We start from the raw sequence: 22,327 nt of genomic DNA, 5'->3' as shown, positions 1-22,327 counted from the left end.
TGCATCGAATGTGAGATTACCATCTGTTGCTGCGTATGGCCGTCTGTGCTAATCTCTCTCTTTCTTTGTCTTTGTCTTGTTTTTCTCTCACAGGCTTAAGATTTCTGAGAGCACTAAGATTGATACAGTTTTCAGAAATTCTGCAGTTTTTGAATATCTTGAAAACAAGGTAAGAATAAAGGTTTCCCAATTTATTTGTTCACAGAAATCATGTCCACTTATAGTATCAACACTGTTAGCACCAGCAGTTAGCCATATCCAACAGTGAAAGTTTGGTATATAATGTGGCAGAAATGTGGTAGCAATTGCTTGAATCTGTTTTAAACTACATGTTTAATAGGGGTGGGAATTAACAGACGATACACGATACGATATTATCACGATACAATATTATTGCAATTTTAAATATGTTGCAATGTGTTGTGTAGTGAGATAAAATATATTTGATATATTGGGATTTATGTCCCCAAAGGAAGACTTAGGTTTTATCTAATAAGATGAAGTTTTCATTATATGTTTTATGGTGTGGTAGAAATGACCTTGTCACCTAGTATGTAAATATAACATTATACTTAGACTAGTATACCATAACTGTACTGGGGCATATGGTGTAATATGCTTAAAGAGTGCTCCTCCTTCAGCATCCTCCTCCTTGGAGTTGTGATTCAAGCGTTTAGTCCCAGCTGTAGGTTTTTGTTAGTCACCACAGGCTAGGCTTGCCCTTACTTTCATTAGCTCATGAATCTCAGTTTTTCTGTCTTTGCAATGACATTAGAGTGAGAGTTTTCCTTCTTCTTCTACCCAGTAACTCCATTAAGCTGGTGAACCTATGTTCCATCTTCATAAGCACATGGCTCACAGCGGCTGGATTCATACATCTGGTAAGTGGACAGATGTGAGGATCAGTGAGGTCTGACGATTAATGAGTCAGTAAGGAAGGTAACTAACTAATTGGCACAATACAACTGTGGCACACGACACTTTGAAAAATGTAATTGTCTAATTAATTACAATTAATTAATTAACTTGAGGCCAGTGATTGCCGTGGCACTTAAAATTAGTAGTGTTCGCAATGACTCAATTACTCATGTTGGAGAAAGGGCAGCAACTAACAATTATTTTCATTGATGATTATTTTCTTAATTAGTAGTTTACTTGTTTGGTTGTCTATAAAATGGTGAAAAATGGCAATCAGTGTTTCCCAAAGCCGAAGATGACGTCCTCAAATGTCTTGTTTTATCCGCAACCCAAAAATATTCAGTTTACTGTCATAAAGGAGCAAAGAAACCAAATATATTAACATTTTAGGGGCTGGAATCAGAGAATTCTGATCTTTTTTCATGGGGATGCATGCTAATATCAGCACGTTATCATTATCGACCAATACTAGATTAAAAATGAAAAGAAAAAAGATTCGACCAACATGCTTTTTCTTAATTTGCACAATAAATGATTATGACATACATTGAAAAGTATTGTATTTGAGTATGCATGTATAATATGATGTTAGTACCACTACAGCAGACTTGATGATCACTAAAATTATGTGGGAAAAAAATGGATATATACTATCAATACTGGTATCGCTTATCTGTCAAATGAGTTGTTACAAATCGGCGTATTGGATATTGGCAAAAAAAAAAAATCCAGTATTGTGCATCCCTACTTTTTTGTCCGAAAAGATTACTCAAACTGGTTACCATCATAGTTAGTGATTAATTCAAAAGTAATTTTTAATAGCTCTAGTGGAGACGGTGAATTCTGTAATAAAATTAATTAAAGGAGTGTATTTAATGTGGACTGGCCTGATCTGTTTAAGGTTAGTACTGATGCTGACGCTGATTGGTGGTCCTAAATGTGCAGTAAAAAGTAAAAGGAGGGTGAATTATGATCAACTATCAGAGGGCAAACAGCTACCAATTTATGTGTAAATATAGCAACTGTATTTCTGAAAAGATCAATTCTTTTTAATTTAAATTTGTAAGGCCCCATATAACTTTTATAACAAAGATTTATTATAAAGGAAAGAGACAAAATTAGAAATATAAACACACAGGCTGAGTGTCCTGGGGACCTAGCATTCAAGTCTGGCCAGAGACCTTTGTTGTATGCCTCCTCACTCCTCATGTTTCCTTTAAATATCTGCTGTCAAACTGTCCAATTAAAGCAAAATGCCATGAAACTAATTATTAAAATCATATAAGTAAAAGTAAGTAGCCCTAGTATATAGTGTTAATGCAGCTTTGCTCAACAACTCTGTAAAGCATTGAACTGTTTTACCACTAGATGGTAGCCTAAGCTCAGTGTATAAAGGATACACTGTATGACTCAACAAAGATGAATGCATGAGCACTTGTAGCTGGATTTAATCAAACTTGATTAAATAGTTTCTCTATGCAAAACTCTGTTTACAAATTTGTGGTGAGAGTCATGTCTAATTGTCCTTCCCTCCCTCTCCCATCTCCATTTTAGGTGGAAAACTCAGGGGATCCTTGGGAAAACTTCCAGAACTCCCAGTCGCTTTCCTACTGGGAATGTGTCTATTTACTGATGGTGACAATGTCTACAGTGGGCTATGGGGATGTCTATGCAAAAACCACCTTGGGGCGTCTGTTTATGGTCTTCTTCATCCTGGGTGGTTTGGTAAAATCAGGCTTTTCTTTCTCCCTCACGTCCCTTTGCCCCTCCTAAATCCTGCCTGTGCCCTTCAATAGACTGTTTAAAATGATATATATAAAATTATACGTTATTTAAAATGGATTTAAATTGTTTTAATATGATATTTTAGCATAGCGCTGTTTTTAATGTTAGAACTATGTTGCCTGTACCAGTAAATGTTATCCTTCTGTATAGCCTACTGTATCTTGTCTACTGTAGTTACAGTACTATGTGCTCCTTCGTCCCCTCCCCTTATGTGTCACTCCTGTATCTGTTTGATAAGAGTGTAAGTTTTTGTCTGATAATGTTGTTACTATTCTCTTAAAAGCAGTTGCGGTTTCAGGACATCCCTCCTCCCGTGTCTTTTCCCACAATTCCAACAAACACAGGGGCAGGGAGATGAGGCTTAGGCCAGCCTGACTGTTACCATAGCAACAGCAGCCTCCCACTCCCCTCCCGCTCACCTTCCTCTGATCTAGCATCCTGTCGGCTTGCCGCTAGTACAGTAACTTATGCACAAGCATGCATGAGTGCGCACACCTGTGAGCACTCACACGGCGAAGACCCTGCCTCCTCCGTCTTCTCTCACAGACGAAACGTAGCATCCAGCCAAATCACAGTCACTGTATTCTGTATTTGGACAGCTATCGCTATGCACTGATGACCTGCAGCTGTGTGGATGTGTACTGTGTTGTGGCCATGGTGATAGGTTGTGTGTTTTTCTCAGCGCTGAGAGCTCTGGAAGTCTTTAGGCTCGTACCTCAGCCTGCTTCCTATCAGCAGCAGTGGCTGAATAATGACTTCAGGCTGGAGATATTTTAAAGCCAGGGATCATATTAAACTCACGTCATTTCACATTATTCCTGCTAATGTATAGATGCACTTTCCAAGCATGAGTTAAGTATGTATTTACAAGGGCAAGGGCGCCTCTTTGTTTCGTATTGTAGACGTTCGCCTCAGTCAGTAGTGCCAGCGTGTAACCCCGTTGTTAGTTGGTAAACTTTAACACAACCCTGTGCTCTGTGGATAACAGGCTGTGAAACTTTGCAAAATGCATCCAGCTCATTTTCCAGCCCAACAAATGAGTCTTAATGTGTTTTGCAGCTGTGGACCATCAGGTGGGCCTATTCAAATCAACCTGCCAAATCATCTGTGTTTGTTGGACAAAACATGGCACATAGGTTTTTATTCTCCTTTTAAAACTCTGCTTCCCACGAAGGTATCGGGTGCTATCACAGACTGAGTGTTCATCAGCTGTGGCAAAATTCTCGCCCACCGACCAAACCTGTTCCCAAACCTTTACCTTTAAAAACTGGGGCTATTTTTTTTTTAGCAGCAAAAACTTCATTTTTCTTCTTTCTTATATGAAGATCTCTCTCAATGTGCAAAGTTAAGCAAGTTACAGACAATGAGAGAGTTTTTTTTTTAACTTGATTCCCGTGGCAAAGATATATTTTTCTCCCCTCAGAAATCTGGATTCATGCACCAGTTTCCCCACCACCCACTCTGCGGCATAATAGTCTCTTTTTTAGTCTCTTCTTCTGTCTTCTATCTTCTCCTTAGGCCATGTTTGCCAGCTACGTCCCTGAAATCATAGAGTTAATAGGAAACCGAAAGAAATATGGTGGTTCCTATAGTGCGGTTAATGGGAGAAAGTAAGTATTCCAGATGGTTCTGCTGTTTTTCTGTGTGCGGTAGAACCCTCTCTGCATGCCTTTTTCTTTTTTCTGTTCCATGCATGTAGGCCATGTTTGCTCGCTACGTGCCAGAAATTGCTGCTCTCATCCTTAATCGGAAGAAATACGGAGGGAGTTATAACTCGACACGAGGCAGAAAGTAAGTTGAAATCCAGACAAGGTGTGGTTGTGTGACTCAGTGCGCCCCCTTGAAGTTTAGAGTTACCGGGGGTTAGTTAACTTGACTTCTCTTTAGAACAGTAAAGTTACTTTGTAATGTCAAGTCACACTGCGTGACTGGAGACCTTGGCCATTAGGACACACATGTCCATGCCCCTTTACTCTCTCTTTTACTCTCTTCCTGTCCTTGTCTCCTTCTCTTTCTATATCTGCCTCTTTCTGTCCTTCACTCAGAGCTTTCCTGAAGTCATTTGTGTGCCGTTCATTTTCTTTCTTTGTCCTCCTTGACACATCCTGTGTTGCGCTTTAATTTGATTTGGAAAATAGAGCTTTCATGACTACTACACTCTAGACCTGCAGTGTACTAACCTGTGGTGCTTCTATGCAATATATCTGTGCACTATGTGTTGTCCCACTTCCTATAGTCCCTCATTAATACAGTCATGTCTACAGGGATGAATTAGTACATAGTCTAATACATCAGAATGAAAGAAAATAGTCATGAAACCCCTACTATCCGCTTCTAAAGGATTTTTCCACAAGAAAATAGAAAGATTTAAACATCTGCAAGTGCATTATTATTGGTGGTCTTTTTAAGCATCATCAATCTCAATGACCATTGCAGGATATAACTTCTTTTCTTGTTTCATTTTGCTTGTTTTTGCATGTTTTCTGGAATTACTTTTGTTCGACTGCACCATTTCTGGCATGTTCTCTATGACCTGCAGTCATGTGGCTTTTTCATTGTTCGCGAACTCCATGAAAAAGCCATCTCTCCTGTTGTCTGTCACCGCCAGCCCATCGCATCATCAATGCTTGACATGACTCTGGCCCTGATCTTCAGTCAGCTCCCACACCCTGAATGCTGGATGCCTCGCTCTCCCAGTGGAGGCTCTCAATTGCTTTTGGCTTGCTTTGCCTGCTTGGTTTCTTGGTACTCGCCTGGTTCTTGTGTTTGTGTGGTGGTGGAGTGTGTCTCCGGAAGCTCTTGTTATTTATGTATATGTGTAATTGGCCTCTCACAGCAGAGGTTCCAGTGCACTGTGGAGTATGTGTGACACTGTGGTCATTTCAACACAGTGCATATTGTGCAGTGCTGTTCTCCTCCCCTCTCGTGGCTCAAACCTTACTGATATTCAGCACACAGATATATTTTAATCCAAATGTGGTGTGTCCAGAACAGGGAGTGTAGACTTCTTCTTTTTCCTTCCTTTCTTTTCTGCTCATTTCCTCCAACATCTACTACTACGCGGCTTTCTCTTTCTCACTCCGTTTCTCTTTTCCAATCTCACTCCCATCGGTTTCAGTCACTCAGTTCGGCGGGGCGGATTCTATGGAGTCAGCAGTAGAGCGAGGCACTGGAAAAAAGCCTTTGTTCGATAATGTTTGCCTGTCATTGAGATAAGATTGATGAAATGTTATGTTTGGCCAGTGACCTCAGCCCAGACTCACAGATGGGTGTTGAGAGAAGCCCTTGTCAAAGCCGAGGATAGTTTCTCCCACACACTTTATTTTCTCTTTCCACACCCCCTTCCATTTCTTTCTCTGGTTAGACATACAGTGCAAACATATGGTAGCAATCAGAAGATACCCACCAAACACACAGGCTTAGAGTGGCACCAGGCTCTTTGCATAATCATTTAGATATGTATGTGTTTGGTGTTTACATGTATAGGACCTGACACACAGACAAAAACGCTTTGTCATGTGGGTTTAGGATTGCCATCGGGGCTCAGTTATTTAGCAGCTGTCAGCACAAAAAAAAGTCTATCATGGAAATGAGATTAGGAGATTACAAGTATCCGACTGATTACAGAGCTCGCAAACAATGAGGTCATGATACACTGTGAACTATTTTAAATGTGACCCTTATTTCATCTGGCTGCCTGGCCGCTGTCATTTGAAACAGGCCTTGAAGGTTATTTGGAAGTGAGAGGGCATTGGATCCGTACCGAATTCCTGTTTCATGGTAGTGTTGCTTATAGTACTCTGTGCAGTGTAGCATACACCCGTGAGCGCAGTGACAGCACTCAGCCTGCGTATGCTGATATAATAATGACAAGTGTTGCATTCTGTTGGCACCCGCTGCAATCGGGGCTCTGTGGTTTCCATTATGGCTCCATGGTTTCCATTAGCCCCAACTTCAACAGAGGGGTTGGCATGGAAACTGGCTTCAACCCTGGCTGAACTCTGACATACACCTTTGAAAGTCCTTTGTAAGGGCTAGCAACTTGAGGCGTGCAGGCCCAGAGACTCCTGCAGTATCAGGCATGGACACACGTTGACATAATGGTAAAATGACTGAGTTTCCGATGCAATCTCATTGAATACAACAATAAAATAAGATCTATTTGTATAAATTGCGACACTGTGATGATGATTCTTGCACTAAGTTTCATCACTTACCTAAGGATTAGAGCAGTATCAAGTGAGTGACCTCTGTTGCTGATGTTTGAGCTCTCTGTTTGTATTCAATGTATCCCCAGTGACATCCTGGGATGTTTCCTGACTGCATGTTTTGTGTGCACGCTCTGTAATACCCCTTTGCATTTAATGTAATTGTGTGCCACGCATTTTTTTTTTTTCTAGTTTTGGGTTGATGTGTTTGGTTTTCTTGTAAAAATCTGTGCCCCTGAAGTGTTCCTTTATTTATTTTATTTTTTTAATTTATTTATGTCTATAGCTTAAGATGTGCGGTGCGATCAGGTTAACTAGAGGGGAGGTATTTTGTTCATGAAGCAATTATAAATGGCTGAATTATCTAAGATATCCTTTTCTTATATCCTATTTAACTAGCCAGTGATCTCAGTGTTCATTTCGATGCCACTGTTGGCACACTAAAAGGAGGAAAACTCAGAGGAGGCATGACGTCTATCAAGTGAAGCGTGATATCTCAACAAAATTTCCATCTTAAGTACAAGGACTCAAATTAGTGGCTTGCAGGGGAAGACACAAAGCTTGATACATGAGGAAGAAAGTTTGCTTTGCTGATAAATCACCTTCTACACCTAGTGTGTGTGTGTGTGTCTGAGATTAATAACCCAATGCTGAACCCACACAAACCAGTACGGCGTATAAATCTGTATATTCCCTCTACCCTTGTAGAAGGGCATCTGAATACTGGGAATAGGAAAACAGGACTGATGTTTTTCATCTCTTGAAATGAGAGACATCTTGTGCCAAACACTGCCGGCTGCCCACAGACATCTCAGCTCATCAGCTTGTAAGACCACACGGCCCTTTGCTCAACTCTGGCCAACCATGCAATCACGGCTGCTCATTAGATTCTCTTAAAGGACAGAGGCGACATCTGCGAAGACCATTATGTTCTGCAACATCCACAAACTGCCATTCTCTCAATATGTCTGTCACATTACTTTGCCAAGTCCACTTCAGTCCAGCCCTACCCGGTCCATCTGGTACAGGATAGGAGAACACTAAGTGATCTGGACTATGGTTCTCATCTAACATCAATAAATATCAGTTTCCTCTAAACCTGCCAAATTGAGTCAGACTTCAGTAACGTTCTACAATTTTAGACGTCAACTTTTAAAGGTTAAAGTGTTAGCCAGTGTGTATAAGATGTATGATAATGCATTCAAGGAGACAAATCTAGTTTGATCACAAGAAGTTAAACAGTGAGCAAATATGACCACAGTGTTTCTTTTTTATTTTAGGAAAGAGTAACCCAATACCCATAGTGTTAAATGCAAAGCTGTCCAGTATCCAGGCACTCAAAACTAAAGTGGTTCATTTGTCTCCTGGCACATCTTGCTAAGTATGGGATAAGGCCATTGTCATTACACAGATTGGCTTACAGGTCTCCATAGGGTAATTAGGGTGTCTGCCGAGTGTCCGCACTAATCCATGTCAATATAAGGGCTGGATTCTACTGAGCATGTTTGGATTTCTCATTTAGGGGTTTGGCAATAAGACGTGGTGACATTTAACTTTAACTCCAGAAGGGTAGCTCAGCTTACCACACTGCAAATGAAGCATATAGAGTGTCTTAAATCCATTCAATTAGCATGATTAAATAGTCTATCATAACCATATCATGGTTGACTTCTAAGCTTTTTTAATAGCAACAACTTCTAGTACGTTATTGAAGGTCTTATAGCAGTGCTACATTAACATTAAAGGAATGAGATAACCTAAAACCTTAACTTGAATTTTAAAGTGGAAAGAGACAACTTTTCAACTTTTCCCTCCTTAGCACGTCCAAGTGGTATTACTGTTGGCGCAGCTGTTGCAAAGACAACCGTATCGCTTTCCATTTTCCTCAGAGCCTAGCAACGAGGCTCATTTTCTTTTGCCGGGTAGAGTTTCCACAATTACTTTGGTTGTTCCACTGTCTGCCGTTTCTGGCTAACGGGGTAGTAACCTGAACTTACATTGATTCTCTTTGGTAACTAGGGTTAGCTACCACTAGCTACCGTGGGGGAAAAGGCGCTATCATCTTCCTGTTTTGGCTGCGCAATGGTTGACCCACTTCCCGAAATTTCAAGTACTGCACTGTGCTTCAACGCCTGCTATTTTCTATTGAGATCGTGGTAACTGCGGTTTGTACAGTCGTGTAGCTCTGGGTATGCAGCAACCCCAACCTCCCAACAGTAGACTTGTTGTCGTGACCACCACAGAAGGCCCACTTCTCAAATCATCTGATTGGACAATGGGGAAAAAGCGGAGATGATGTGGGGCGCTTTCTGCTCTGAGTTAAAATGTTTTCAACTCGATGAGTTCAGAGCACAGAAACCTGAGGCACGTAGCAGCGCAAAAACAGTGATCAAAAAGCTTAATTGTTATTAAAAACAATTACGAAAAGCCACCTCCAGCTGCTTTTCGTTAAACGCTTTCAGTGTGATCAGGGCCATAGACTGCTTAAAATTATTGACGTAGCTACCATGATATCACCCATAGATAGCTGGACTGCAATTTTGAAGCCTTGAGTTTGACATTTCTACCGTCGGCATCTTGGTTTCTTAGAGCCAGAAGTGACCATTTTTGGATGAGCGGGTACAGTTCTGGATGAGTGAGGGGTGGATCTGACTCTGAGGCTGTAGCGACACATCATAGCAGACTATAGACATGTTTATTTCTGCTGTGAAGTCTGACATTTTAACATGGGGTTCTATGAGGATTGACTTGCTTCTGGGGCCAGCCTCAAGTGGCCATTCAAGGAACTGCAGTTTGTGGCACTTGGGAATTGGCTTCATTTTTCAGCCCTGAAAATTGCGGCTTACGTACAATCAACATCTCATGATGATATGTTAAAGAGCAAAAGTTGTCCATTTCCATTTTAAATAAAATAAGTTGAGCAACAAGAGTATTTTCAGGAATAATGGCTGATATATGATGCAGGAATTGAAATGATTCCTGTCAGTTCTGGGACACTAAACTTAATAGTTACAGAAGCACCACAAGTTTTATTGTTAAGACAGTTAAGATTTTAAAGTTTAAATATGAGATTTGGTCAGTGACCATCCAACCTGCCCACAATGACTCTCATAGTTGATGTAACTGTACAGCTGACCTTTGAACTCGATCACTGGCCTACGGTGCAGTCAGAGGACAAACAGGGACACAACCTCAGCTCCAAAATCGTTCCAATCTAACTTCCTTACTGCTGTAATCAGGCCTGTGCGCTGTCTGACAGATCCCTCTGCTGTAATGCGCTACATGTTTTGCCAGGGGACCCGTCAAATACTCCAAAGTCCTGTTTAGAATTTGTGTCAACCACAGGCCTCCAAATCACTTTGAAAGTTTTTAGTAATGTTCTGTATAAAAGCACAAGCATATTGATGTACATGTCTTTGTCAACATCCATTCAGCTCACAAAGGGGTGGTTTGGCCGAAGGGACAGTTTTTATATTGAGAACGGATGACAATCCAACCACTGTGGGCTGTGTGATTATATCTTAGATTTTCTAAAGTGGTTCAGAGTTGAGTGTTTGATTGCACTTGTCGTGCAGAATTTAACCACTTTCATTACATGGGGGAAAATATTCTCTTTTATGGCAGAAAAGATATAATTCAGTTTCTTGTTTGCGTTGAAATGACATTTCTTGACATGTATATAGTTTTTTTCAGTCTATATTTGAGTTAGATGTTAGAGTGCTTTGGTTTGACTGATTATCTTTGGGAGACATGCCAGTGTCTGCAGTGATTTATGTTGCCCACTCAAGATGATTTCTTCCCCCCTTCCAGGCATATTGTGGTCTGTGGTCATATTACCCTCGAAAGTGTCTCCAACTTCCTCAAAGACTTCCTACACAAGGACAGGGATGATGTCAATGTAGAAATTGTTTTTCTCCATAAGTAAGTTATCTTTTCTTCCTCACCTTGTGTAGGTTAGCAGAGCACAATGTTTGACACAATGCACACTCAGCCTGTATGTGTTTGAGGTGCGCTAACCCCTCTCCTCTCTTCTCTGTGTGCTAGTATTTCCCCTAATCTTGAGCTGGAAGCCTTGTTCAAACGACATTTTACCCAAGTAGAGTTCTACCAGGGATCTGTGCTTAACCCTCACGATCTGGCCAGAGTGAAGGTACAGTCTGTGACAGGACTCTTGGAGAGATGAAATCAAATGAAATTATTGACAACAGTTGTGGAATTTAAGTTGAGATCAAATTTGACAGATTAAGAGCAAAATTCCATGTAGCAAATCAGTAATTTGGGGGGTTTTATCGATTTAGTGGAAATTTGAGGAGGAAAACAGTTTTTTTAATTCCTTGAATAAAATGGATAAAGACAGCAGAGAAAAGGAACTGGAAAAAAAATCTGAGGCATTTTGATCAGCAGTATGACTAATTGGACATGGCCAAAGTTAAACCTACTAATTTGTTTAATTTTATGTGAGAACGACGGACACAGTTAGTTTAAAGCACTCACTGTGCCTTATAATAAGCTCTGACATGTTTTATAACGTTAACATATCTGTGTATTTGGTCCCTGCACATAGATCGAGTCAGCAGATGCCTGCTTAATCCTAGCCAATAAATACTGTGCAGATCCTGATGCTGAAGATGCCTCCAACATCATGAGGTATTGTGTCCTCCGAACTTTGAAATCAGTGGAAACTTTCTAGATAAGGTGTTACACTGTGCCTGTGTTTCATCTTCTAGGGTCATTTCGATCAAGAACTATCATCCCAAGATCAGAATAATCACGCAGATGCTGCAGTATCACAATAAGGTAAGGCGTTTTAGTGCCCTGTGGTGTATAAGGTTGATTCACCTCATCTGGACTGCTTTCTATCCTCCCTCATAAGGCAGAACATTTATAACAAGGTTTAACCCAACAACCTTGTCTGCATTTCAGTAGTTGGTTTCGTGATTGGGCAATTCATACTGTAGTAATGTGTCATATGAGTAACCACATACTCCACTGCCCTCACAGTTCATGCAAATATGGACCTTATCATTGCTACATTGACGTCATGAAAGTCAAAGACTGTGCTGCAGACTGTAGTATTAAAGTTAACAAATACTTGAAGACATTCATCGGACCAGCAATACGCTCTTTCATGGGCTTTTTCAGGGAAAACAATCCTGCATCATGGATTAATGGCAAGTGTAAAAAAAGGAAGTTGAAGCATGTTTCCAAACTTTTACTTTAATTTTACTTTAAATCAGTATAAATTAACTAACCCTATGCAGAAAAGTTGCTATGTAGTTGGTTACACTAACAATAAATCCAAAAATACTGATCTCCGATTTGTTCCCCTGCCATTTCCTAAAAAAAGATCCTGATAAAAAGGTTTTACTGCTCCAAGATACTGTACAGGCCAGACTGATATCATGTCATTGCCAAGGCTGCGCCTTGAATTGTGCTGTCACATAAAAGAGACCGGCAAATGCAGAAAAGCTGATGTGTAGTGGGTTAACCCAGGCTTTCACACTGAGATTTAAGGCACATAAGATATGTGGATATTCACTGTCAGTGTGGTAAATGGCTAAATGATGCTGGTGACATTTACTACTGATGGATAGCTAATGTTAGCTTGAGTGGGAGTATGCAGTCATACTGTATAGCAGCATCAGACTGTAGATCGACTGGTTGGCTAGTAAAAGGCTGCTTTTTTCAGATAACGCTTAGCGTAATGATACCTGGTGATATAATTAAGTATGTATAGATGTCTGGATAAGTTACAGTCGGCTACCTTGCTGGGTCAGTGATCCACTTGGAGGAGCATTGTGGGGATCAACCTTATTTAATGCTAAGGTTAAGGCAATGTTGCAAAACAATTATTAGACATGTTTATGTTTGTTTAACAAGAAATAAATGCATACAGACTTGTTGAAATTATGGTCCAAACACAGGTCAAATTGTCATTGACATCTCCATGACCTTTGGCTTTCTGTACCCCACAAACAGGGCATGCCTTTGATGTTCTCTGAAGTATCCGTATGTGCCAGTCTGTTCTATATTGTTATATAATAATTTATTTTTTAAGGAATTAATCGCTTATTTATAGTAACATTTTTGAGAGAGACAACCTTCAAATGGATGCTTTTTGAATAATTGTTTCATTCATTGACAGTTGCTGTAAACAACATCTGAGAGCTGGCTAACTAAAATTAAAATGCAATAGTATAAGTAAATGTAAAATTAATGTTTATAATCAAAATACTTGCTTGCAAGCAGATCTCGAATTAGAACATTTTAAAGGGAAAGAAAAAAAAACTTTTTGGGGAAATTTCTAAAAACAACCATTTGCCATTATACGAGTGCTTATGCCCTGGTCTATTTCTTCTCTTGGACAAATAACTTCCTGAAGTATCTGCTCATTGCCAGGCAACTGCCACAGAGCCAAGCTAGCTGTTACCGGAGACTGTTGATAAACCAAGCCCACTTTAGATTCCTGTATCTTTGTCACATGGCTTCACCACTGCCACCCCCCTTTAGGAGACGAGCAGCGGCCCCAAGTCTATTCATTCCAATGGGAGAAGTGAACGTGACTACAGATTATGACCATTCCCTTCGCCCCGTAGTCACTGAAGTAAATATTGGACACATTTTTCATAAGCCCCAACCCTTCTAGACATTCTGACAGCAAAATGACATTTTTTCAGACAGACATATCGGAAGAAAATTAACTTTGTTTGAGACATGTCTCTGTTTTAGAAACAAACTTGAGATCTGGCGACAACTGTCGTGACCTTAGACTCTGTTGATATCAGACAATAAGCTAGCAGATAAAAACAAGCAGCAAAATTAGGAACAAATGTTAAATTTCTGTTTTGTATTGTTTTGAATCTGATTTCATCCATACACACAATGTTTACTATACTTCCAAACGATGATGCGGCAAAGAGATGACCCTGCCCACTAAGGAGACAGGAATTGTATACCATTTTGTTCCCTTGGCGCAGCTTGTAGTGGGGTATCTTGTGTTATAGATTATTGTGCTAAGCTAAGCTAACCTAAGCTAACCGGCTGCTGGCTGTAGATCTATATTTACTATCCACACAGGAGAGTGGTAGTGAGCTCCTCAGCTAACACTAACTTTCTGCCAGAAAGCGTATGAGCATATTTCCCCAAATGTCAAAGTATTTCTCTAAGAAATACGAATCGTTTGCTAAGTTTTCTGTGTCTTGTGACCTCCTCTGTCTGTCTTGTGCCGAAGGCCCATCTGCTGAACATTCCAAGCTGGAACTGGAAGGAGGGTGACGATGCTATCTGCCTGGCGGAGCTGAAGGCAGGCTTCATTGCCCAGAGCTGTCTGGCCCAGGGCCTGTCCACCATGCTAGCCAACCTCTTCTCTATGAGGTCCTTCATTGAGGTAACACAGAGGACAAGATTAACTTGCCTCGTCTCAGTCACTCCCTCTGAACCTTCTGACTGAAGTAATATGGATGAACGCATTCTCACATTGCGGGGTTTTTTTTTGTAAACTAGATGATTTATTCAGGGATTGGAGGTGAGGTCACTATAAGTGGATACAGTAGGTTCTCCGCTGACAGATGGACTAAATCTATCAAGCACAGTACATTCCCCGGAAAATTCTGACATCTTAGTCCAGAGAAAGACTTCCATTAGAGTGTTTTCAGTCGTCCTGGCACATCATATTTTACTGTGACATTTCATATGGAATCTGTTCAGTGTTTCTGTGGCTCAGAATTGAAGAGGTGCTTGTCTCTATCAAAGAACTGTTCTCTTGTCATAAAGATGATGGATCAGCTTATAATGACCAGGCTGATGTTGTGCGGCGGAACATCTGCAGACCACATTGGGCCGCTATTGGAAGAAAAACAGTATTGCTTTTTTTTCTCTTCCTTTTTTTATCCTCACATGTGACATTTCCGTGCTTGTTTTTTGTCAGATTGAGGAGGACACATGGCAGAAGTATTACCTAGAAGGGGTGGCTAATGAGATGTACACAGAGTATTTGTCCAGTGCCTTTGTCGGCCTCTCCTTCCCCACTGTCTGCGAGTAAGTATCACTCTCTCCTCACTCAGCAAGCCCACTGTCAGTGGTAGGTATAGATAACAATTCTGAAGTGAAGTAAGAAAGATGAGATGTGAATTTCAAAGCTGTTTGAACACATCAGTCATTTGCTTATACACTGCTGTCCTCTAATGAGTGCACATGTTTTGCAGGCTGTGTTACGTGAAGCTGAAGCTGTTGCTCATTGCCATCGAATACAAGTCTGAGCAGAGAGAGAGCAGGTTTGTTTATTGCATCTTTTTTCCACTTACATCAGGAGCAACTGTGTTAAAAAGTGAACTACTGTGTGACTCGCTTCAAGAGGATCCTCTAATAAAATATCTTATATTTTTCCCTAAATCCTTTCTTGCAGCTTTAAAAACAGATGATATTTATATTACATTTGATGACATTAAGTTGGTGCATGACATTAGAGCGATGCCAAATGGAGCATCTGTACGCACAGTAACACAATTAGAAAGCACTCAGAAAGCACACACCTCTGCCAAGGCTGCACAGTCATCTTGAATTTCAGTTTCTCATTTTAGTGTCCCAAAACTTGTAATTAAAGTAAAAATATCCTATCTTGCCATCTTAAAGGTTCAGTGTGTAGGATCACCATGTTGCAATGCCATGTTTCTATAGTAACCCAGAACAGACAAGACAACAGTTGCTCTAAATGGGCCTTTCATGTTTTGCATTTTGCGTCGGCCACTGTAGTTAGCAGCACCTCCGTGACGAGCCAAACAGCATTGTAAAAACACATTTTTTTTAAATGTAAAACTGCTTTATTCAACATTTTTACTGGCATAAATCACTGTGTCCATTTGTTTTAGAAAGAAAGAGACCTCTGTGGGTAATTAGTCTCCTGGTAAAACTCCTGAACGTCTGGGTTTTAAATTACAACTAGGAGCTGTACACACGCTGTCTTTAACCGCCTGGAAAACACAAGGTCGGGCGCTGGATGCTACTGTTGTGCCTACTCTGTGCCAACTTTCAAGGGCACAGAGGCAGGTTGCGTCTGAGGTTGTTAAGAGACCATAGCCAGCACCGTGTCATAGCCTACTTACCAGAAATTTCATTTTTATTTTATTTAAAAGGCACAGTGTACAGCTCAAACATAAATGTCACCCTTTGATGCACTGTACCAGATTATAGCTTCAAGCTTATTCGCGTCTGTAGTCCCTTGGCAGGTCATTCTGAGTGCAGAGCTGATCGTCTTCCAAGCCTTATTTGGTAAGTGTGTATTAGGCCAAAAATATTGTCCATGGGACAGATGTAAAGCTCTGGCAGCCCTGCACTAAAATGATCAACTTCGTCATATTTACCTCAGACTGATATTTATGGAAGAAGGGAAAGATATTTGCCACCTGTGATTGGTTGTTCCTTGTCACATGACATGTGCACGCTGCTGTATTCCTAAAGTTTAACTCTGTTTTTTTCAGTGTGCAGACGTAGCACCCTGAAAAATAGGCGCTCAGGAACCCGTGTGCGCTGCAACGGTGTTGTTCTGGTGTTTGAGCGTAGCTGCCGCGTGTTTACATTGAGCTAGCTGCCTGTCTGCGATGAGCTGAAAAGCATCGAAGAAACACTGTTTTGTAACGTGAAACTGCTTTATTCAGAGTTATTGCCAGTCAGCGCAGATTATTCTCGCGGAAAAATATAAAAGCTGATTTCATGGGTTCTTATGGAAGTTTGCACACCGGGGCGGAACTTTTGTGCGGTGAAAAAAGTTTCCACCCAGACTTTGACCCCCGCGGAATTTGCCGGTGGAACTCACTACGTCCATTATTTTATGCAGTCTATGGTGGAACTACACAGCTGGGCCAATGAAATTGTTTGTTTATAGTCACGTCGCACAGACCCGGGAGAGTCCAAAATCCAGTCAGGCAGGACAGTATGGGAGAAAGGTTGATAAACCTCATTTCACAGCACCCCGTCCTTTTTGATAAAAGACGGGATGATCTAATGAACAATGAATTAAAGGACAACGTCTGGCAGTCCATTGTCCAGCTTGGTGGCTGCAGTGAGAGTGGTAAGTGCTAAAGAAAGTTGATGTTGACGCTTGTTAAACATTAGCTTGCTAGCTCGCTGCTGCTGCTGCTGCTGCTGCTGCTACTCTCGTCCATGTTCACCCACACCCGTTCACACTGTGCGGAATTGGAACACAACAACGCGAAATTCTGCACCGCGTCCGTACCGCGCCTGTGTGTATGGTTTAAACGCGGAAAAGCTCTGCGCGAATATTCCGCAAATCCATCCCGCATTTCCGCATCGCAGCAGTGAGAATGAACCTTTAATTATGTGATCTGAGACCTCTGCAGATAATTTGGCTCCCAGTAAAAACCTCCTGAACAATTAGCACTGAAGGAATCCTAACCAAGAGTTCTTCTTTGTAGAAGTTTCAGCTGGTTGCAATGTGCTGTCCTCACCACTAGATGGCACTAAAGCCTACACACTGCTCCTTTAAGAAACTTGGCAAAAAAAAAAATGGATCTGCACCAAAAACTTATCACTTCTTTCTTGCCTGAATAGCCTAACGTTCCTAAGAACTTTTGGAATACCCTGCTATTTGGCAAACAAATAAACAGGACTGATCATACTGACTGTATGTCAGGTAACTACACAGCCACAATTCTAATACTTTTACCAAACATTGCAGATATGCAGGAACAAATGTAAAAAAATCTGTTATTAAAAAAAAATGTGTTAACTGCACTGGAAAGACATTAGATTTTTCAGTCATAGTTGTGCTGTCAACTCAGAGATACTTTCACACCTAGATTACTAATTTGCTCCACATTCAAACTTCATGTCATGTGTTTCCTTAACTTGATTCTCTTGTGTCCCTGTTCAGTCTGTACGATAACCACTAACTACATCAGTGTCAGTGTTATCACCCATAACAACATGAAGTACTATTTCTCAGTAGTCTCAATTGCCAAATCCCACCCACCTTTCCTCATTCACCTGTGTCAGATGTTTACGTGTATGTGCATGGCAGACGATGGTCATGTTGACATTTAACTTTAATAATTCTGACATGGTAAACATTTTTTTGTAATGATTTCGATGATGCCACACAGAGGCATCATTTCCCTTATATCTACAGCTCTTTTCTAGAAGATGTACTATCACAGATTTCAGTGCCATTTGTTTTAATCTCACCCTTGTATAAAAGATCAAACAGAATTTTTTTAGTAAACATTTTTTAGGTGCAAGGACCTCACCATCGGACAAGCATGAAATAACTGTGTGTCTGTGCAGATTTGCGCCACGTGCTGCCACATAAGGCGTGCCTACTAAACAGGCAGAGAAACATTAGAAATATTCTCCTCTTCTTTTATGTTCATGATAACTGTTTGATTTGAGATTTTTTCTTGTTGTTTGCAGAAGCCGAAAGCGGTATGCCCTCTACCTTATCTTACTTCCAAAGTTCCACCCAATCTCCACCACTTTAAAGCTTCTGACTTTGGGAGTTTCCCCCAAGGATATTTTTCCAAACACTATCTCACAGGCTTCTTTTTCTAACTCTTTTTTTATGGTGTCCCTTGTGCTTAATGCACTAACTTCTTTGCAGGCAGAGAGAGGATAGATAAATTGGATATGTTTGTAGAAGTGCTGTTTCTTTGTCTTTGCTGTTGTCGGTGTACCAAGGCCAAACACTCACCCTCTCCATATCTACCTCTTATTTGATCTTTTTCCGTTGTGTCCTTTACCAGTCCTTTGCTTAGTTTGTTTCTCTCACTTTCAGTTCTTTTTCAGTGTTGCTCAGTTGTTACCCTTCTGTATGTTAGCTTTGCCAAGCCAATTAATCCACTCATGGTGTTTTTAAAATAAGTACTTCATGGTTCTTTGAATCAGCGAGGAGTTTGTACACACATAGACCTCAGATGTGGTGTTGATAAGCACTGATAATCTGTTGTTTTACATTTTGGATTTAATCTTGATTTAAATTTACTGATTATCCATCAGTGCTGTAGGCAGTGGCTGATATAACAGCATGTCTTTTTTCTTCATGGTTTTACTACACCAGCAGCACCTCACCGATCTTTGTTTTCCTTTTACTATCATTTAACACACTAGGACAGGCATGGAGCTGTTGGATTTGGATAGCATTAAGTTTATCCAAACTGAAATTCTAATAATCATAGGTTACAATGTTCACGAGTGCCCCACATTTCACTTTTGCATCCCATCACCCTCTCATGTTCTCAGTGCTAAATGTATATCCATCTGTGCATGTCTGTACGTCTGGTTTATGTGTGATTTACCTCGAGGGGGAGAGTTTGTGTGTGAATGTGCATTTTTGTGCGTCTCAGCCACCACGTACAGTCATGCTCGTGCGTCTCTCGAGTAGATGTTCTTAAGTGAGGTCACTTCCTGTCAGTTTGGTGTTTGGGAAACAATCCAACTGCACAGAAGTTACTGCAACCGTCTGCATCTACGTACCTGTCCTTATACCTGTACTGCAGTGGCTATGCCTTTCTGTCTTGGTTCTTGTCCTCTTCATGCTGTATGGTAACTGCATGCTCCCGTATGACACTATCACATGAGGTGTTTGATGCTTGCCTTGTTGCTCACAATATGAGGTTTTGACGCTTTTTAAGCTTCTATTCACCAGTTTGCACCTGACCCGAAGAAAAATGTCTCGGATAGACACTCCTGTGAAATCTCAGATTTGGGCAGCAATGTTTGTGGAACTGTCTTGATATGAAATGTTTTCTTTCATTTATTTTCACTAAAGAGCATGCCAGGGCGTAATGCCTGTTTACTTCTCTGGGGGCCATTCAATCTGAGTGAATGTTTGATGCTATTTTACTTATTGAAAAGAAAAATGTGGAAGGAAAAAATCTGATTTGCATGACTGGTGCAATTTGATCACAGCCTGATATGTGTATGGATTCAATTGCTCCCTTAATATTTTTGTTTATTTTCTCCAGTGTAGCCTTTTTTCCAGAGCCCAGAGGAAAGATGTAGTGAGACAGATGTTTTGAGTCTGCACAGATAACACACTTTTTCAAAAATGTGTCACTTAAATGGCACAAAATAGTTATTTAAAATACAAAAATTTGAATCAAGTCGGTAAGAAACACTGACTTTTTTTTTATGTATTCATAAATACATAAAATGGAGTCAACGAAAAAGAAAAAAAAGAAAAAAGAAAAATCAATCACCTTTCATCTGGGCTCGTCTTATTTAAAGGAGTGTGACCCTTAAAGGTTTGTGGGTTCGGTGTTTTGATTTCTTAGTTCACACTCACATCATTGATGACTGTTGCCCACAGGTAACCATTAATGACCAGGGTGTGTGTGTGTGCGTGCGTGTGTGTGTGTGTGTGTGTGTGTGAGCGTACAGTATGTGTGTGTGGCGTCTACTCTTTGTCTCAGTCTAATTAATGGGGAATGATACAGCCAGTCGCTTAAAGTGCTTTAGGGTATTAAACGGAGTCCCACGCATAATAAAAATGCTTTAACTAACACATCCCATAATATTTACTGTTAGTGCAGCTGTTGTTCAGCATGCCGTAATACATTTTTATTACCACTGTGTCTTTAGATATAAATATAATGAATATAATATAAAATTTTAAGTCAATATTGACCTTGCTGGACATGCATTCTAATTATTTCCACACTGTAATTCAGCGGAGCAGAGTCACTACTGGTTTTAATGGGAGTTCATCCACCTTTGAACTTTACTCCACCAATTTTACATCTCCTAGAGCGATCCTATAGGCTGTAGCAGAGTCACTGAGTAGAGTAGTATCGACAGAAAAAGAGCTGTTCATTCCCTTGCATCCCACTGTCAGTTACTAACCGAGATAACAACACTTGCTGTACATTTTCCGTACTGCAGCCGTGTCTCAGTGGCCATCATAACATTTGTTTCGACTAGATGTATTTGACACTAAAACCACTCCATAGCCATAATTTTAATTCTTTCTGCCCTTGTCCCTTTACTCGTATCTCTCTGTCCTTCCCTCCACACCTCAGGGCAACCCAACACCATCCTGTAAAGAAAAGAATTAAAATTCAATGTGCGATCATACTGTTGTACATTGTGTCCATCCGTGTGAGTATCACATCAGCAAATCGCCCAAAATCAGACGAGCAGGTGTGTTTGTGACGACACGTAGGACACAAACCAGCTGAGAATAATGCAGCAGTCCAGTGCAGGTCCGACTAACGGCTTCAGCAAGTCTGTGTACCATTCCTCTTGATTAGCATGTTGTGTGCATGAGCTGAGTGTCGTCCAGACGTTAATGAGCATGGTGTGTCTATTTCTGTGATTACCCAGCATCCTCATCAACCCGGGCAACCATGTCAAGATGCAGGAGGGAACACTGGGGTTCTTTATCGCCAGTGACGCCAAAGAAGTAAAGAGGTAACCCTGATGAACACCTGATCGCTCATTATGTAAAACGGTTTGATTAATCGAAGTCCTGAACATTTCTTACTGTGCCACCTTTAGAGCATTTTTCTACTGCAAAGCTTGTCATGATGACATCACAGACCCTAAGCGGATCAAGAAGTGTGGCTGCAAACGACGTGAGTAGCCGGGCCTTTATTTTGCCCCATCCACCCCCCTCCTTCCCTTCCTCTCACTCCAAATCCTACCTGTGGGTCTGTCTGTCTCATTATACTTAAGCCTTTACAAGTCTGTACACTAATATGATACCTCTCATTGTGTCATTGTTCTCCTGTACCGTGGTACTGTGTTTTTAAAGGTAATATATGTTGTCACATCATTATACCCTTAGGAAAGTGTTTATTATGGGTCCCATTTGAGCCTCCATAACATCCATTATGGTATGGTCATCAGTCAATATCTGATTTGGTTTATTTCCAGTTGAAATGCAGTTCTCTTTGAGTGTGTTTTCTTTTTGGTTTGAATCACAACTTTATCTACACAGAAAATGTATCATAGTGAATGAGATTTACAGGAGTAAAAAGCAGTGAAGAATAGGGTTGCAACGGCACGAAACTTTCACGGTACGATAACCAGCTCAGAAATTATTATAATTATTATTATTATTGTTATTATTAATAATATTATTATCAGTTACAGTGACCCTTCATTTTTAAAAAAATAAATAAAATTGAGACTTAAAACCTTTTTTTTATGGACGTATGTGTAAAAAGTCTCCTATCTGAAAATAAACAACATAAATAAGATTGATTGTAGGTAACATTGTACATTTCCAGTGTGAACAAAAGAAATTAGAAGAGAAAGAAAGACAAAAGAAAACAGCACAAACCAACACATAAAGAGCTGCTTCTGTACGACGAAAGATACTTTCTGGTGGAGTGAGCAAACCAGTCATAAGACCCTACTGCTGACATATTCAAATCCATGACTTGTTTACAATTTATCATTAAAAA

The 22,327-nt window shown here is 40.5% G+C and overlaps 1 protein-coding gene across 18 annotated transcripts in view; it reads left to right on the top strand.

The window, feature by feature from the left end:
- Positions 1 to 22,327, top strand: part of kcnma1a (potassium large conductance calcium-activated channel, subfamily M, alpha member 1a) — a 185,411-nt gene that overhangs the window by 120,564 nt on the left and 42,520 nt on the right. For 10 of the 18 annotated variants that reach the window (XM_033613119.2, XM_033613108.2, XM_033613116.2 and 7 more), the window contains exons 6-19: positions 94 to 169; positions 806 to 881; positions 2,473 to 2,643; positions 4,222 to 4,313; positions 10,722 to 10,832; positions 10,956 to 11,061; positions 11,476 to 11,558; positions 11,639 to 11,708; positions 14,143 to 14,298; positions 14,839 to 14,948; positions 15,116 to 15,184; positions 18,336 to 18,347; positions 21,243 to 21,329; positions 21,417 to 21,493. In XM_033613119.2, the coding sequence (XP_033469010.1) occupies positions 94 to 169; positions 806 to 881; positions 2,473 to 2,643; positions 4,222 to 4,313; positions 10,722 to 10,832; positions 10,956 to 11,061; positions 11,476 to 11,558; positions 11,639 to 11,708; positions 14,143 to 14,298; positions 14,839 to 14,948; positions 15,116 to 15,184; positions 18,336 to 18,347; positions 21,243 to 21,329; positions 21,417 to 21,493 (1,296 nt within the window). The remainder of the gene's footprint in view (positions 1 to 93; positions 170 to 805; positions 882 to 2,472; positions 2,644 to 4,221; positions 4,314 to 10,721; positions 10,833 to 10,955; positions 11,062 to 11,475; positions 11,559 to 11,638; positions 11,709 to 14,142; positions 14,299 to 14,838; positions 14,949 to 15,115; positions 15,185 to 18,335; positions 18,348 to 21,242; positions 21,330 to 21,416; positions 21,494 to 22,327) is intronic. The other 8 variants (XM_033613123.2, XM_033613113.2, XM_033613101.2 and 5 more) reach the window with 1 other exon arrangement.

Source organism: Epinephelus lanceolatus, chromosome 17, assembly GCF_041903045.1.
Source record: "Epinephelus lanceolatus isolate andai-2023 chromosome 17, ASM4190304v1, whole genome shotgun sequence".
NCBI lineage: Eukaryota > Metazoa > Chordata > Actinopteri > Perciformes > Serranidae > Epinephelus > Epinephelus lanceolatus.
The sequence above is the reverse complement of the archived record's forward strand: the minus strand, read 5'-3'. Positions and strand labels throughout refer to the sequence as shown.